General features: G+C 36.2%; 1 protein-coding gene across 1 annotated transcript in view; it reads left to right on the top strand.

Annotated features, from left to right (window-relative positions):
• Positions 1 to 6,554: 6,554 nt before the first annotated feature.
• Positions 6,555 to 17,630, top strand: part of LOC128016855 (TOX high mobility group box family member 3) — a 54,017-nt gene continuing 42,941 nt past the window's right edge. The window contains exon 1 of the mRNA XM_052601694.1: positions 6,555 to 7,343. Coding sequence (XP_052457654.1) covers positions 7,245 to 7,343 — 99 coding nt within the window. The 5' untranslated portion in view covers positions 6,555 to 7,244. The remainder of the gene's footprint in view (positions 7,344 to 17,630) is intronic.

The raw sequence follows: 17,630 nt of genomic DNA, 5'->3' as shown, positions 1-17,630 counted from the left end.
TCCTGGCACTCGGCCAGTAACATGTAGGCTTTAGGATTGTTCATTTCTGCTACTTATTATTTGGCGGGAGTGTGACAGAATTGTTACAGAGGTTTTGAACACCCGAACCACTTCTTAGGACTCAATAATTGCTACCATGCAACAACACAGTAGAAGAAAAATAGTAAAGTTTGGAAAGTTTGGTGTGTGGTTTAAGGAACTAAGTGACTGATGGAAAAAATGTTTGAAAAAGAAAATAGTGTGGTGTGTGTGTGTGTGTGTGTGGGACAGAGGGAGAGAGAGAGAATGAGGGAGAGGGAGAGGGAGGTTCTTTTTCTAAATCTTGGCTGACATCCAGCTGAAGGTAATCTGTGTTTCTGACCCTCTCCCTCTCCAAGACATATGAATGAATGAATGATGCATTTATATAGCACTTTATTGTGTATTGCTTTACACCCAAAGCGAAGGATGGATGAAGACTCAAGAAAATTAAATGACTGAGATTGTAGTCTAGAAGTAAATCACATAGTATGAAATAGATTTAAATAACACTGTATAAAATAGATTATTTGCTGAATGCTCTGAAAATTTTATTAAATTGCATAGAATTTTTTTTTTCACTAAGAAGTATATTTCACAAATAATAATAAATAAAAAAACAGCAAGAAACATATGATTTAAACATGACATTTTGTAGTATAATTTTTTTTGAAAGACTCAGGAAATCGTGGTGGCTTTGTTACATTTTTGTATCAATTTCTTTTTAAACTCATTGCCAAATATTATCATTAAAAAATATTTCCAAAGGAATCAGTTATTTCTGGTCCAACCCTGAGACATGGTTTTAGTCTCTTTTCTTTTCTTTCCTTTTTTAATAGTGAGTGGAGATGGTACATGATGTGTTTCTGTCTTCAGATTTATATATTTACAATATTTCAACATAATGTAATGACATCATGTCATATTAATCTGTAAATTGTGCAAATTGTTGAAAGTGATGAATAATGTGTCACTTAAAATATAAGTTTTCAATTAATTTATATTCCACATCAGTGAGTGTGAGGCTGTGTGTGTCAGATACATGCAGGACAAATATTCATTCTCTGCTGTTTTTATTTTATTTATTATTATTCAGATGTGAGACAGTTGTCATCATCTTTCCTTGAGAAATTATATTACTGCATTTTATTAAGATTTTATTGCTGATAATGTCACTTAAATGGCTTTTTTGTTTTGTTTTTTTTTAACACCCGTGGTTTGGAATCCAGAGTCTGTATTCCATGTCAATTTTAGAACAAGAATAATGAGATTTGATTGATAGTGAATGTGATCTGTAAGAGCCAACTGTTCCCCCGGAGTAGATTATGAGCATCACTGACTGCAGCGCTTTCTGAACACTGGCCCAGTTCTCACAGTCCTGTACAGTGAGGCCTCAGCGTAAAATAAACAGAAGGCCATTTGAAAGAATATATGACTTGTTTATGGGGCAACATAATTCACATTCCTACTTCCTCTTATTCTACTGTTGGGCTAACCTAATTGCTGCCACATTTTACATTCCCATTTCCCTTCTTATCTGATTTCCAAAAACACTTAGAGCCACGATAAGTGTAAAAACACAAACACATCTTTGAAAGCAAAAGAACAAACAAATCTTGCAAATGCTTTCTCAATTGGTCGAAACGAGGTTTGAAAAGTAAGAGAGAGAAAGAGCAGGATTTTCATTATAAAATTATTTTTATGGACTCTATCTTTTAGCTATCCACTTATATCTATCTATCTATTTTCTTCTTATGAAAGTTTCACATAAGTAAAGAAGAAGAAAGAGATGAAATCCAAGTTAAAGGCAACAGAGAGAAAGTAAGTCATGGCAAAATGAAACATGTGATTATATGCTGATAGAAAAGCACACTGAGGCATTTAATGTAATTACTTCCCAACTTTCACAGTGTGTCAATCACGCCACTATCTGCTTATGCTTTAATGGGATATTGAAATGTCCTCTCAGCTGAGAGGCAATGAAGGCTCCTGCTAATTAGTATGAACGAGGAGCGTTAAAATGAGTAATGCTGTGGAGGACAGGTTTTAATTGAGAATAATATAACGCTCTATCCCTTAAATTCATCAAAGCCACACACTAATTGCTCATCAGGCTAATGTTGCCACAGACCATGTTTTTATTTCCTGTACACTTTTGGACTAAGAATGTTTCTTTGCTCCAATTGATGTAAGATAATTATAGTGACATTTTAAAAAAGGATTACTTACACATTTTATAAGACAGTGCTTAACAGAAATTAGGAGATTAGTAGATTACTAATGAAGTAATTAGCAGTGGTGTGGTAATGACTCCCCATGTGTCAGTAGGTGAGCTCAGGGCAGTTGTCTTAGAAATGAGGAGTGCTTTACTGTTTAAGAATACAATACCACGTCTTTTACTTGCTAGTTCTATTGGTCATTTATTTTAACTATGTAATGTAACAATGTGAGATATTTTTAAACATTGTTAACAATGGCACAAACATTTTAGGAATGTTGTCTTAATTTGTATGGCTGTATTTGATAACTAATTGTTCAGTCTATATGAGATCTCCCTTATGAATCATGCTATTCATGACCCAGCACAGAAGACAACATTTCAGCGCATTATTACCTACATTTTCACAGTGCAAATAATACAACTGTAATACCAGAGAAGGAGGATTCGAGAGTGAAAGAAAGATAGATTAGGAAATGGTGTAGTGAGAAAAAGAAAGCACTTTTATCTTTTATCTCTCTCATCATTACTGAATGCTGTAATAGATGCGATGGCCCCTGAGGGTTATATGTAAAGTGCATAGACAGCATATCCACACTGCATACTGCAGTATTGGCCATGATGTGAAGGGAGGGGGTGAGGGTGGTGGAGAATCAGATCTCATGAAAAACATCATTTGCAAAGGGCAGGGTAAATGTATTCTCCTCTGATCCAATGTAGCATCATGTTATTATTCTTACAGACAATTAAGATTCACATGGATGAGTTCAGAAATACAAACACTCAAAATCAGCTACACCCAAGCTCTTCAGGGAGCTCATATGAGATACATCATTTAGTATTCAGTTAGCTTTTGGGATTCTTATTCAGTTCTGTGGTTTGCCCTTATAAAATAAACATTTTAAATATTTAGGCCCCTGTCTTTGGAAACAATGATATAATGTACAATATTTATATTTCTATGGCGATTTCAGCTGATTTCAAGTAATTGCAGTAAATGCATTTTAAATGTTTAGTAGATTTGCTGTTGTTGTTATTATTGGAATTAAATATGTACGAACACATGCATCATTTCAGGGTTATATCACTGACCAATGGGTGCTTTGATGAAAGCAAATGTATCAGCCGGCTGAACACTTTATTCAATGACAACTCGACTTTATTGCATTACAAAGGGGGGAGAGATCAAAGACCCCAGTGTCTGATAATGAAGACAGAAGGCCAAGCCAATTTCACAGACCCAACAGCTTGAGAATCTCACCCCTCTATATGGATCCATGTATAATGGGGAAAAAAAGCTTGATATCTAAGAGTACTGTAGCTGAATCTTGAGTATATCTGCTCTATACACAACGGAGCAACTGATTTGTCAGTTTGCCAAGGTCACAGTAGAACACACCCTTCTTTAGATTCATAGCAGATAATAATTTGGAGCTCTGGGTGGAAAAGTAATGCTGTGGGTCACATGTTTGAGATCCCGAAGACAAGAGGAACATATAACAAATGCAAAATGATGTGTAGGCTGCTATATGATAAATCACTAGGCAAAATACAATAAACTATTGAATTTGTAAGTATTGCGAAAGGGCACATATATGGTATCATTATCACATCATGTCTTTTTGTGGCCTATATAAAAATGCTGCTAAAAGATTTGCATTATGTGAAGTATTTGGCCTTGTTTTATAATGAGCACATGAGAATTGAGATATGAATATTATTGATGCCACTAATGCCTCTTCTTCTACATCCACAGCTGTTCGGTCTAATTTAGAGCACACTGCCACAATGGAGAGATCACAGGCTTAATATGAGGGGCGCATAAATAAAGATTATTAGGTTAATTAATTATTTTGCATTTATGATTCTTTTATACCTCCACATAATTACTATGGGCTGCTATAATTGAATTTGAACTTGTGCCAGAGTGGGATAATTTGTTTTCAGGTTACCAAATGGTGACAGTGTTGCCGGGTGTAGAGGAAATGACATGAAGTGTGAGTGCGGCATAATTCATCTGCGCTCAGACGCTGACATCAAACCCACAGAGAGGAAATTAATTCAGTTTCTCTCCTGCCACATGGGCAAACAACATTACACACACAAATAAGTAATAACAGAGAATCAAAGATGCTCCTGTGCTCATCAGATCAGGAGCATTCATCACCACACTTATCAAACATAATAACAACAACGTGGAATGTGGAACACCCTCCGTATCTGATTGCCTGTGTGTGTTTGTGCAGGCATACAGTATGTGTGTAGATAACATGCACACATTTGTGTTTGTCTGTCTGTCTGTTCATGCATGTTTATTTTATGAGTGTCTGTCTGAAGGAAAGAAATAAGAATGTAATGCATATAAAGTGCATATACTGCATGGTTTTTCTTCCCCTTTGTAAAATCATTAGACCTTGTAGATCATTTTAAATGTGAAAGCACGTCTTAATTACATTTTTGGTTGTTTTGTGTTATATAGGATAATTCACTTCATGAGAGTGAACATTTTCAAATGAAACATTGTGAATGCAAATGCAATCATGATTGCAACTAACTTTCCAGCTTAGCTTCTGTTTTGCAGATAGAGTTACTTTCATTTATACGTAGCTCTCTGATTTAGACCCATGGGAGTGCAGAACTCATCCCATCCCATAATGCACTATACATGCATGAATTATTATTATTATTATTATTATTATTTCAAGAAAATAAGTTCTCAGCAACCTTTCAGCTTGTATAAATAGTTTTTTAAAAATAAACATTTTATGTGTGTCACTAAATACACTCTCCAGTATACCATAATTAGGTTATCAATCTGAATTATTTTCCAATCATCAAACTTTGTTATTGTCATTGCATTGTATGATTATCTGAATGTTGTAAATCCACACTGTTAGTCTAATGACATAGCTTCAATGTGAAAAAAACAAAAACAAAAAAAACTTAGTAATACATATTTAATACTTATTACATATTAATGTAAAAAAATGATCAATCATTTTAAAATGCCCCCAGTGTGTTTGTAGTCTGTAGCCCCTGGTGGTAATAATTGGGATTGTTAGCCAGCTGCTTCAACACAACATGTTTGGGTTGGCTACAGGAACATATATATGTCACATCATCTCTCTTTCAAATTGCCCCACATTTGCCTTGCATTAGTTAGAAATACACTACTAATGACATTTTTCCTAAAGCTTTGCTTACCCATAAAAAGATTGTGCAAAGAGCCGAGAGAGCTGCCTATTCACATGCAAATGATCTGCCCAGGATATTCTGTTCAAACATCTCCTGTGCCTTTTGAATTCTGCTCAGATGCACTGAGAAAAAGTGCATATATAGGTTGTCTTTACCTTTCAAGAAATGCTATATTTGATAAGACCTAAAAAATATGTTTTATGTATTTGTTTTAGTTTAATGAAACTACTTGCTTCAGTACAAAGTGCAATTTCATGTCTGTTCTGTTCCTGAAAATGGGCAGAAGATTCCCAGTATGCATATTTCAAGTGTTTTTGAGCAAGATGAAAAAAATAAGGATTTTTTTTTTATTTATTTATTTTTTTTAATGTCCTGTTAGGTTGGGATTTACAATAGATTTTGTGATGCTAAGTTTTGGAGTCTGTGTTTAGTTTGACGATGAGCTAATGGGAATAAAGGCCAGCATGACCTCTGCTTTAAACAAAGAGAAAATACTGAATACAAATATAGCTGTAAAATCATGACGCCAATTTGTAGGCTAATCCAGAAGGCTAATTCACCATCAGTTCCTTTGGGAACCTCATTTGGGTTTTTAGAATAGTGCTTTTCTTTTGTGAGTAAAATAAGGTTTGTGGTTAATAAGACTTTCATATTTTGTTCTACAACATAAATCACATATACAGTCGTATCCTAGTTCAGAAGCTGCACTGTTTATTAAAACTGAAAGTTGCTATACAAAACCACAGTGGTTGCCCAACTCATCAAGCATCATGTCATTTATAGAACAAAACACATAGCCTAGGACAAAAAGTCTCTTCGGGCAATACTGCATACTTTATTTAACTCATCACAAACTCATTATCTCACAAATGCAAATTCTGCAGGTTTTATAAGCTCATTAGGTAAACACTCTCTTCTTGTGCACTTCCACCAATATTCACTGAAATATTTTTACTTTTTTATATATTTACTTTATTTAAATGTATCATTATTAGAAGTATTATTATGGCTATTATTATTTCCAGCTGATGCAAAATAATCAGTTTAGTGATTATGAGAGTAATATATTGGCACGCGGGGGGCTGATAGGGGAGTGGCGATGGGTGCTCGGGGAGTGGTCGCAATGAGTCCCACTGTCTCCCATACTCCTCCATCACAGCTTGATGTTGGCTGAAGTAAACAGAAGAGCACTGGCTGTTCAGAGTCCCTCAAGCGCTGTAATGAATATGTAAACATCGCTTCCCAAGTTTCTTGGACTAACGCTGGAATCGGACAGTATCATTCATGTGTTTGGAGGGCTTAATTTCATTTAATTAGCCAAGCTTTGAGAAGCTAAAGTGTCTTCAGATCTCTAACTGACCGGTAGCGCCTAATATAAAACGCAAAGTGTGGATTGATGGAGGCGTCTTTGAAACACTGAGAGCGGGAACAACCTTGTGTTTAAATCATCCAGCAACTGAGCCTGCCTTGAGCGTGTTTTTGAACGCAAAACATTATAGCGGAGTTGCTGTTTGCCGGCTTTCTTTGTGTTACTCTTCTCCAAGCATGCCTGAACCTCGCAGCGCAGGAGGAGTTTGAACATCGCCAAACCTTGCACAACATCCGAAACTATGGCCAGCGATCACTGCTTATAGAAGAGGATTACTAAAACTCCGTATAACACCACCCTTTTACCTTTTCTGTGTCCCCTTGAGCTACATTAAACCTGCATTGTTCACCGCTTCCCTCTCATTCGCCGCGCCTGGATTGTTGAAGGACAAGTAAGAGAAAAATTGCGCCCTTTTCGTAGAGCAGCGCTTCGCCGAGAGGAAACATGGATGTATTTTATCCGTCTGCCGGAGGGAATTCTATTCCTGGAGACTCACAGAACCTGGATTTTTCCCACTGCCTGGGATACTACAACTATAATAAGGTGAGATACTCAGTTTGAATCCCTGAGCTGATGTTTCCAAACTAGGAGCACAAAGTTGATTCTCTCTTTGGTTCAGTACATTTGGATTTGGGACTTTTTTTGCGACCACATAATTGTTTTCAACCAGTTTAAATTATTTATTGTAACTTTGGAGAGGTTTATTGAAAGGGCCGTGATGTTTTCAGTGATTTAACTTTGTAAAGCACCATCTTTCAGAGCAGGTGGAAGAGCTACTGCCAAAACACGCTCAGATGTGGCAAGCCATTATAACATTTGTTCTTTAAGACTAAATAGGTTTTTGTTACTAGTACTTATTTAAAATAACTAAAAAGTAATCTGAAGTGATTAACACTATTTTCACTGATAACTATTCTACAAATTAGATATTTATTTTTACTTCTTTGCTACTTGATAATAAGTAACTATTTCATTGCGTCTAGTAACAAATTGCAAATTAATGACTCATTAGTGTGTTTTAATTGTTGTTGGTACTTATATCAGTTTTACCCATAATAGTGTATTAGAAACTAGTACCTGTTTGTGAAATGTAAAAAACATTATGAAAACTTACAGTCGTTAACCCACCACCCCGCCCTCACGCATTTGATATATAATAACTTGTCTGTAGGCCTGCATTATATTTAAATTCAAAATCTTACTAGTAACAACCGGAATGCATTTTAGTGTCTATTCAGTGTCTGTTAAGAAAACTGTAATGATTAATAGCAAAGGAGGATAGTGAAATTCATAAAAATATTTGTCATTATTATATTACCAGTTATATGAAAATATAGCTATCAAGATGTGAGGAATAAGAGTTTAAATGGCTTGCCATACTCTGATTTCTTTCTGTCCTCAGTTTCTGAGTCCTTTTATTTTCCTTAAACAGTGTCGAGTCCGTCGGTGATAATTTTTAGAGAGATTTCACAGAAGAGTCAGCCCCACTCTTCCTTGTGCCATGTCGACTTTAAGCTACTTCCAGAGCCCAATAGGTCTATAGATTTAGTAATGATTCTACAGAAGAGGGATACATGCCTTCAGCAGTTAAAGAAGACTTTCAGACAAAAGGCTGTCAGTGTTACAGGACAATGCATAAATTGTGCTGCCTTACAGACTCTGCTTAATATGACAGGAATGTTTTCTTGTGCTCCCGGGGGAACACTTCTGTAATTTCATGATTTTAGTCCTCTCAGCAAATGTTTTTTATTAATTCACAGAACTATACAATCTCATGTCACAGTGTTTTAGCCTGGCAGGTGTTCTCTGTGTTATAGGGGCTTGACTTTGTTTATGCAGCTCTGTCATCAGACACTACATTATTTTGGTCCTATTGATAAATGGTGATGGAATTGGGAGTACAGTGATATGTTACATGTTTTTTCCCCCCTATTATTCTGTATTCCAACTTAATTATATTCTGTGTAGTTACTATATTCTATAGTTTTGTTTATGTGATCTTTGTCTTTTTTTTTTAAGGTTTGATACAACGCACAGTTGCCTGCTCTTCAGCATTTACCACCTGCCAATAAAATTATATAATTCTTGACAAACCTAAAACATCTTCATGAGAAATTTGACCCATTCCTTCTGGCCTTTACATAACTTCCTGCCTTTTTAAGTAGCCTATATTATGTACAATGTTGACAATAATGCTGCAAAGAATGTACAACACTAGAACCAAAATTACCTTATTTACAGTATCAGTGACAGTGTCTAGATGTTTTTAGACACTGTCCAGTTGTAATTACGTTCCCACAGCATACTATCATTGCTTTCATGCATCATCACATCTTTCTTAATATCTAAAAAGTGACAGATGAGAAAAGAAAAGAGACATGATTCTGTAGCGTTCTCCACCCAGAATGATCATATAATGCATGTTCAGGTGTATCCAAAAAATATATATATCTCTGAACAGTTTGTAACATTTAAACTGAAACCACATGCTTAGGAAAGGTCAGCAATCAAAACTGATTTGCAAACAGCCCAAAAATAGGTGTGTCCAGTTGACCGTTTTAATAAATGAATCATTATAGTGCAGTAACAGATCCTTGTTGGGCTGTAAGTTCTTAAACTGAACTTTAGGGTATTACCCTTGAGCTATAAGGGGTCTTGATATGTGTCTGCAGCCACATTGCATGCAATGGATTCTGGGTAATGAGTGTGGTTTGTGCAGGAGCATTGGGTTTATGAAGCGAACACATGTGGTAGCAGTCAGTGAAATTTACTAGAAAAGTGTTCCTGATGGCTTAAATAAACCAGTGCCTACATTTGCAGAATGCAATGTGATTTTATTTTTGGCTTTTTTGTAATTTATAGTTTTGTGGAATTTTGACTGACACATTTATATGCTGTTTCTGTTCTGTGTTTGGTCCCATTTTGGTTTGTATCGATCAACTGTACTTAAATATCAAAAACAGACCTGTCACACTGAACTGAACTCTGTGCTCACTTTGTAATTTAGTGAGTTAGTGGTTGTATTTATGTAATTTCAGGTACAAGTAATTTGCATTCTAGGTGAATTGTATTTACTCTGATCATTTACAGATGACTAATAGTGTAATAGAAGGAGCCTTTTTGTTATGCAAAGGCATTACGTTTGACTGATAATTTTCACTGAAATCATTCAAGGCTGTTGCAAAGGAGATAGTATAATGATTACATGGATAATGAGACCGCACATTTTGGCAGGGAATGTCCGTCTTTCGTTTGGTGGTTGACAGCATTCTTAACCCTATTCACTCTCTCTCTCTTTCTCTCTCTATCCCCCCTCTCATGAAAAGCATCATTCAGTTATCCAAGAGATGGACGATTGTCCTGGAAATGGTTGTTTATATGCATTTTGAATCGATATAAACAGATCACTTTAGAACTGCTGCGAAGTTTTGCACTCGAATTCACTCATTGTTTAAACGTAAAAGATGCATGTATGCTGTGCAAATTATACAACAAAACAAAACAAAACCATAAAAGGTTCATACAGTCAACATTGAGGATTTTTATTATACAAACTCCCTGCAGGGAGTGACAAATTGTGTGGTTTTAGTCAGACTGTTTATTGTACAAATCTATGATTGTTTTGACGTACTAACTTATTGCAATTTCAAATGACATTTACTTTCCTTTGATAGACAATCTATCAGTGTCTACTCATAATTATCTGTCATAACAGTCAGATGATGTCAGTATATAATGTCTCCAATAACTCTCAGAAATGCATACTGTACATTTCTTTTATCTGTCACTATAAAATCAGTGAAGAGATTACATATTGAAAGACAAGTACAGAATGTAAGCAATTTAGATAAATGCATACTTGCAGGAGCTGAGATTATTATAAGGAAATACTAATGTTGACTTGAAATAATATATAGTGAAATGTTACTATATATATATATATATATATATATATATATATATATATATATATATATATATATATATATATATATTATATTATATTATAACTATATATCTTAAGTAACATATTGAGTAATACTCTTAATAAAGGCAGAAATGTTTCCCACATGACTGAAGGAAATCACTTTTACACAAACTGTTTGCAGGTGCTGGCACTGATCTGATTTTCCAGGATAGGCTCTGTGAAAATACAACCTCATATAGCAGACCGTATGAACTTTATCCTTAAATAGCATAGATGCCGTTTCCTGGTCCTGTGCTGGAAAACAAAGCTTAGAGGAAATGCAGTGACAGCAGATAGAGATAGCAAACAATACTGTTGACTATTCAAGTGCATGTATTCACTTGTTAAGTCCCACAAAGAGACTCTCATCCCCCAGGTTTATAGCTTTTCAATTCAGGCCCAGTGCTGATCCATACCGCAAGGGTTAAATTACACCTTCATACATCCAAACCTGTTTACAGTGATACAATGAATGTATACAGCAGGTGTCATTAGACACATGGAAAGGCAGCAGCATAGATCTTGTTTATGAGTTTCAATCAATGTAACAAAATCCCCCTCTTTAGGGAAAGTCGATATGTGTGTTTGTAAAGATTCTTGGTGTAGATTCTTTCTGAATGGATGTTTTTTGTCAGATGTTGCTTAGTGTCAGAAATAAGATAATAAAAATCCCTTTGTTTAATTGAAAGTATAATTGTTGATGAAAGATCATGAAGATATTTTGAAGAAACTTTCAACTGTTTTTGTAACAAAAAAAATAATTTCTTTCAAGATAAATGGAATGACACAAGGGTGAGTAAATGATGACAGAATTGTTATTTTTCAGTGAACTATCCCTTTAAGCTGATTGACAGCTGAAGAACGCTGCAAATGATATAGTTTTGCTTGCCATCTCCATTGAAACAGCATAGCATTTTGAGAGCAGAAGCAGATGGAAGTGTGCCGTGTGTCTGAAATGTTTCTCATTGCTTTTGCCAGGAATACTGATGTATTTATTGAAAGTGGAAAGCTTTAATCAGAATATGAGGTCACCAGTGTTATGTCCTAAAATGGCAGACAGATGCGAAGGTTGTCATTTGGACTTGTGGAGTTTGTGGCAGGGTACACGTAATCTTCTTATGAATGTTCAGATCTTGTACTGGCACTCAACAAAAGAGCGCTCCAATCACATTGTTTTCCCTTCATTTGTGTCTTTGCAGAAGTACTGATTTCTAATTTTCTTTTCTTTTTCTTTCCTTATTGGTTCTGATTTCTGGTTCTTTTTTTATTGAACCATTTCTTTAAGGGAACTTAGACTTAGGCTACGTTCACACGAAGCCAGAGCTTTCCCTATCTGATCCCCCCCCCCACCCCCAATATTAAGAAATATCCGCATCCACACGAAACCATGAAACCTTCACAAAATGATGTAGTATACATGCTAGACCAGTATGTGGCACTGTAATTCTGCCACAGAGAAACACTAAAAACGGAGAAGAAGACTTGGACTATGCGCATAAACCTTGCGCACGGTATACAAATGAACATTGAACAATACATTTATTAATCTGTGTTAATGTTAGTTAATAAAGAGACAATCATTCAGTGTTTGTTCAGGTTTTTGTTGCTGTCACGTGACGTAGTCATCGTTTCAGATAAAATACGGATTCGCTGTCCACACGAAAACGCAAGGGTGGCGTTTACAGAGTTATCCACTCTGGGACCCGGTTTCAAAAAACATTGGTTTCACTCTCCCAAAACGGTGGATCCGTGCGGACAAAACGCCTATATGATAAAAAAATCTATGCGTATACATCAAAACACGTCTCTGTGTGGACGGGGCCTTAATGTGAAAAGTCACTTGATGGTACTAGTCGCATATGGCCACGCAGTGTAACCTTCATAGTGTATCTCGTTCTGTGCATGGAAAGCATCATCATTTGGTCTCAGCAATGTAATTCACTTGAGTCCTTCACAGTTAACTGTAATCAATGGCCATCTCAGAATCAGATGCATCGGTGATTGATGGAAGAAAGGTAACCATGCCAGTACAAGCCCCATGCAGGCTCAAGAGCTCATTTCCACTAACCCCTATCAGCAGACTCTTTAATAGTGGCTATGATTGATTTAGTAGCTGGCTGATATGATGTTATGTGTGCCTTGGCAAATATGTAAATTTGTAGCTGCCTGACACACACCATTAGCCAGGCCGGATCATGCTCTATGAATCATCTCTTTAATCCTCTACATGCTGCTTCCTGTAAATGCTCTTCATCTCGTTATTACCTGTGTGCCTCATCTTGTTGCTATATGTCGATTTCTGAGTTAACTGATGCTGTAAACGTCTGTTTTTGCTTCTTACTGAAGTGAGATGTTTCTGAATGTGTTTAATGAAATAAAGTAAAATAATAAATGAGTGAAACCTGATGAACTCCTCATTACTCTATGTGTGTGTAACTGTGTGTGTATTTAGATTGTGAGAGAAAAGGAAGGTGAGACCGAAAAAGAAAGAAATCATTGATCCCGAGCTGCTGAAAACTGTCACCAAATCTTCCCCTGAGATTGTGTTGAACAAAGGTTTGATGGCTCCTCTTCAAGACAGGAATGTGCCCCATGCTAAGGGCACAGCGCATCTGACAACACATTGTGCTGATGCCAGTCAGCTATGTGGAGAGGGTTTAGCATGTCCTCTTTCTTTTGTTAAGAGCCCAGCTGAAATTCAGATTCTCATCCTGTTCCAAAATATTTCCCAAACCTTATTGTTACAAAACAAAGGGTGCCAATCTGGAATGCTGATCACACAGAAGATATTCCAGTTATGACAATGGCTTCTGATAAGAGAGAAGGGAAACGTTTCCATACGTTGTTTTAGTTTGATTGTGTCACCAAACATCACTGTCACGATGAGCAAGGCAAGCCTTTGAAAGTATTGCTACATTTTTCCACTTCTTTTGGGGTTATATGTGTGTAAATCTTATTAAATGCTCACATTGTTGTGTTATTTATACAGAGCTGTTGATTGACATTTTGCAGATTGCATGCTTATGCATGTACTTTTCTAAACTGCTGAGTTAAGCACAATGACATAGAGAGGTAGGAGCAGTTCGTTTCTTCTGTATTATGAAGTACATCAGAGTGAAACTGAAATAAATTTGTAAGTTCTATTAATAGGTTGCTGATTGAATTGAGGCAGATCTCAATGCAATAGCTTGTAAAAAAGGGGCGGAGTTTAAGCAGACTAAATGATTGGAGAATTCCTGTATGTAATTTCACAAGAGGTTCGAGTTATGATACTTTATTTTAATTTTGAGGTCAAAATTATGCATGGAGAAAAAAAAATCAATAACATGCATTTAGAAACTAGAAGTGAATGAATTTTTGTTTCATGTTGACTTATATATCCAGTAGGGATGGGCATGATTAATCGACGATCGATAATTGATCGTTAAGATTTTCCTCGATCATGTTAATTTGTTATCGATTAATCTAAAGCATTTTTTTTAATCTAATGCAGGTTGCGTTGCGTAGTGCGAGTCTTCAAGCAATTAAATGAATTTCACTGTGTGGCAGCAATTAAATATTTTACCACCATGGGGCAATATTTGACACCCTACTCGGTTATCTGTGATCTTCCGTTTTGATTTCAAAGAATAATCATGAAGATGTCACGGCGAAGTGTGGCGTGGGACCATTTTGATTTAAAAAGCGAACTAGTTAACTGCAAACATTGCGATACCGTGTTTAAGTACAACACGGCCACGGCTCAAATGATGTACCTGTGCATCCCGGCAAATTTTCATGAGGCTCTGTCTACAGTCTTTGTCTCCGCTGGTCGTCATGTACAAACATTTCATTAAAATGAACCGTAACTCCGTGAATACTCAACGAAGAGACATGAGAGAGATATCTATAGAAAGCCTGGAATGTCTACTTTTAAACTAAACAAGTGCTTCCGAAAAACAAATATTCTGAGATAAAGTAATCCATATGAAAACAACGCAATGTCTGTTTTTCATATCTTCCTTCATTATATTTAATGTGACCACGCCCCCGCGCTTAACGCGCTATTCAGATTCAAACTGAAGCGCGCGCTTGAATACGCCCACACAGAAGAAAAGGCAGCGAGACTGTTCTTCAAGTTTTTATTTTATTTTACTGTTTGCTTCGCGATGAGAAGACTAAGACATAATTCACCCCAAAAAGATGTGATGTGGTTGATGATTTGAGAAATGGATTTCCTCACAAAAAAGAATGAAGCACTTTATTCAGACTCAAAACGCATATATGCGTTAATCGACTCGAAAGGGTTAAGAACGCCTGCTAGCAGCTGCAGGTTCCGCTGCTTTAGAGCACTGCATATGCACGCGGATATATGTTCGGTTTGCCTGAACGTAGTTTAACTGTCTGCCACAAGTTGATCTTGTAATAAAGGTCTCACCGAGGAAAAACACGCTGTATTTTTGTATTCATTGCATTTTTTATTATAAAAATTAAATAATTATAAAAATATTAATGATTAATCGATAGTCGATCGTTAATTCTCCCGACGATCGACTAAGAAAATTTAATCGAATGCCCATCCCTAATATCCAGCGACAAATAAGAAATTCACAAAACTGCTGTGTGATGTGACACAATCTCAGCCAATGGGGCAAGGCAATTTATTTCTAAAGCACAATTAAAAACAAGTTGACCAATGTGTTGTACAGATTATAAAAACAAAAGCAAACAACATATACACACAAAAAAAAAAAAATCACAAACCACATTTCACTGAATAGCATTTTTTCATGGGAGCCTGGGAGTTTTTAAAAGGGACTTAAACGACACCAGTGTGGCGGCAGTTCTTATGTGTAAAGGCAAACTATTCCAAAGCCTTGGGGCCACTGCAAAAGAACGGTCCCCCCACTGTTTGCGTCTCGACCTAGGAACAATCAAAAGTTTCTGGTCAGAAGACCTAAGAGATCTTGATGGAGTGTTCGGTTGCAACAGATCTGAAATATAAGATGGAGCAAGGTCGTTTAAAGATTAAAAAAAAAAAAAATCACAAAAGGATAAAAACGGTTTAATCTTTGCCAGTGTTCTTAGTTGAAAAAACTCAGATCGAACAACACCATTGATCTGCTCGTCAAATTTCAAGGCATCATCAATAAGATGTTTAATGTAGTCTTATGTTGAATTTGGACCAATGAGATGATGAGCTGTCGTTCATCATGATTCTGATAGTTTAGACAAAAACTCTGATTCACTTGTAATAGATAGCTTTTATTTCTTGTCTTTTAATAGCGTTGAGTTAGGACACACACACACACACACACACACTGTATGAGAGAACATCTGTCTGAATTTATATTGAGCTTTATAGAGCCCTTCAAGTGAACTGTTTCTGAGATGATAATTGCACTAATGATTGCTCTCATTTCTTTTTATTTTTTTATACATCATTAAGGCTAAAAGGAAGTAAAGACTATTTCAAGAACAGTCTGGAAAGTGTATGTTCATGGCCTTACAAAGTATATTTGGTCTCTCAAAGCTCTCACAAGCTTTGTCCTGCTTCTCTGAAGTTATCCATGTCTCAGGCTTATTGCAGGGATATTTTCAGTGACCTAAAATGGCTTATGCTCTGAATCAAGCATTTTCGAAAGATCCATAAGTGTGCAGTACACTTTTTCTTCAGGCTTATAACAGCTACTTTTATTTTTCAAAAATTGCTGTAAGACCACTATTTTATCTAAAAACCACTCAGTAGTCTCAGCATTTAATCAATTTGAGCTCTTCTAATAGACTAAAACTCTTTTGATTGTTTGTTCATAGTTAGAGTAACATGAGTCTCTAGCCTATTCAGTCATTTGTTCAGTTATTCATTTGTTGAAGACATATTTGTTTTTTTTTATTAAACTCAATTTTTTGATATCCTGTCACTGTGACTAGTGACGGAAAAAGAGGAAGAGAGGAGGGAGGACCTCATTATCGTAACTGAAGAATGATGCTTCAGATACCACGTGTCAGATGATAATAGAAAATCATACTACAGTGCTTCTGTTAGTCCTTTTTCAGGTTGTGCCACACATACCCACAATGCCCTGCGGCTTCAGGTTGCCCTGTATGAACTGACAAAGGCAGCAGGTGTGCAAATACTGGTAAGGCCGACTGAGCAAAGATTTCAGATACTGAGGGTAAACAAAAGACTCATTTGAATGAGCAAACAGAACACATATTGAAATGACTTGTCTGAGTAACAACATTCATATAGAAGGCTACCTTCAGTGCGGTTACATTAGCAGTCTTTCTTTCTTTTTCTCAACATGAAATTCAGTTGGATTTTAAAACCAGTAAGGTGACTGGATACAGCTGGAGATAGTGTTATGGAAATTAGGGACCAAATGTATATTTGCTATTAGTTTAAAAAAGGGCATCGGTTGCTGACACTACGGGTAACTCTTGCTTTTCCACAAGGTATCTGGGTACCTTTTAAATAGCGTTCTTCTTTTCAAACTGAAAGGCTGCCATCTCCCTTGCTCTCTCTCTAGATTTTAATTGGATCCTTTTATAAAGGTGCATTAGACTGATAAGAAAAAGAACCTTTGTTTTGCATGGAAATTTAATGTGTGTGTGTTAAATAAACCGTTAAGGCCATGTACATTTTAGCTCTACACTGCACTCCCTCTCTCTTTCCTCTTTTACGTGCTCTGTCATCCCTTTTTTCCGAATGGATTTGGTTTGTCTTATGTTTTCATTAGCACTTCACAAAACTCGGATTCTCAGCATGCTGATTCACGGCTGCTCCTTTGGACTCGTTTGCTTGCAGTTATTTTATTTGTCAAAGCGAGGAGGACCCACCATTGTCTCCCATGCCTGAGGGGAACAGGAGCATGGTTTTGTTC

Source organism: Carassius gibelio, chromosome A7 (genome assembly GCF_023724105.1).
Source record: "Carassius gibelio isolate Cgi1373 ecotype wild population from Czech Republic chromosome A7, carGib1.2-hapl.c, whole genome shotgun sequence".
Lineage (NCBI taxonomy): Eukaryota > Metazoa > Chordata > Actinopteri > Cypriniformes > Cyprinidae > Carassius > Carassius gibelio.
Note: the sequence above shows the minus strand (reverse complement) of the source record. Positions and strands in the feature narration are given on the sequence as shown.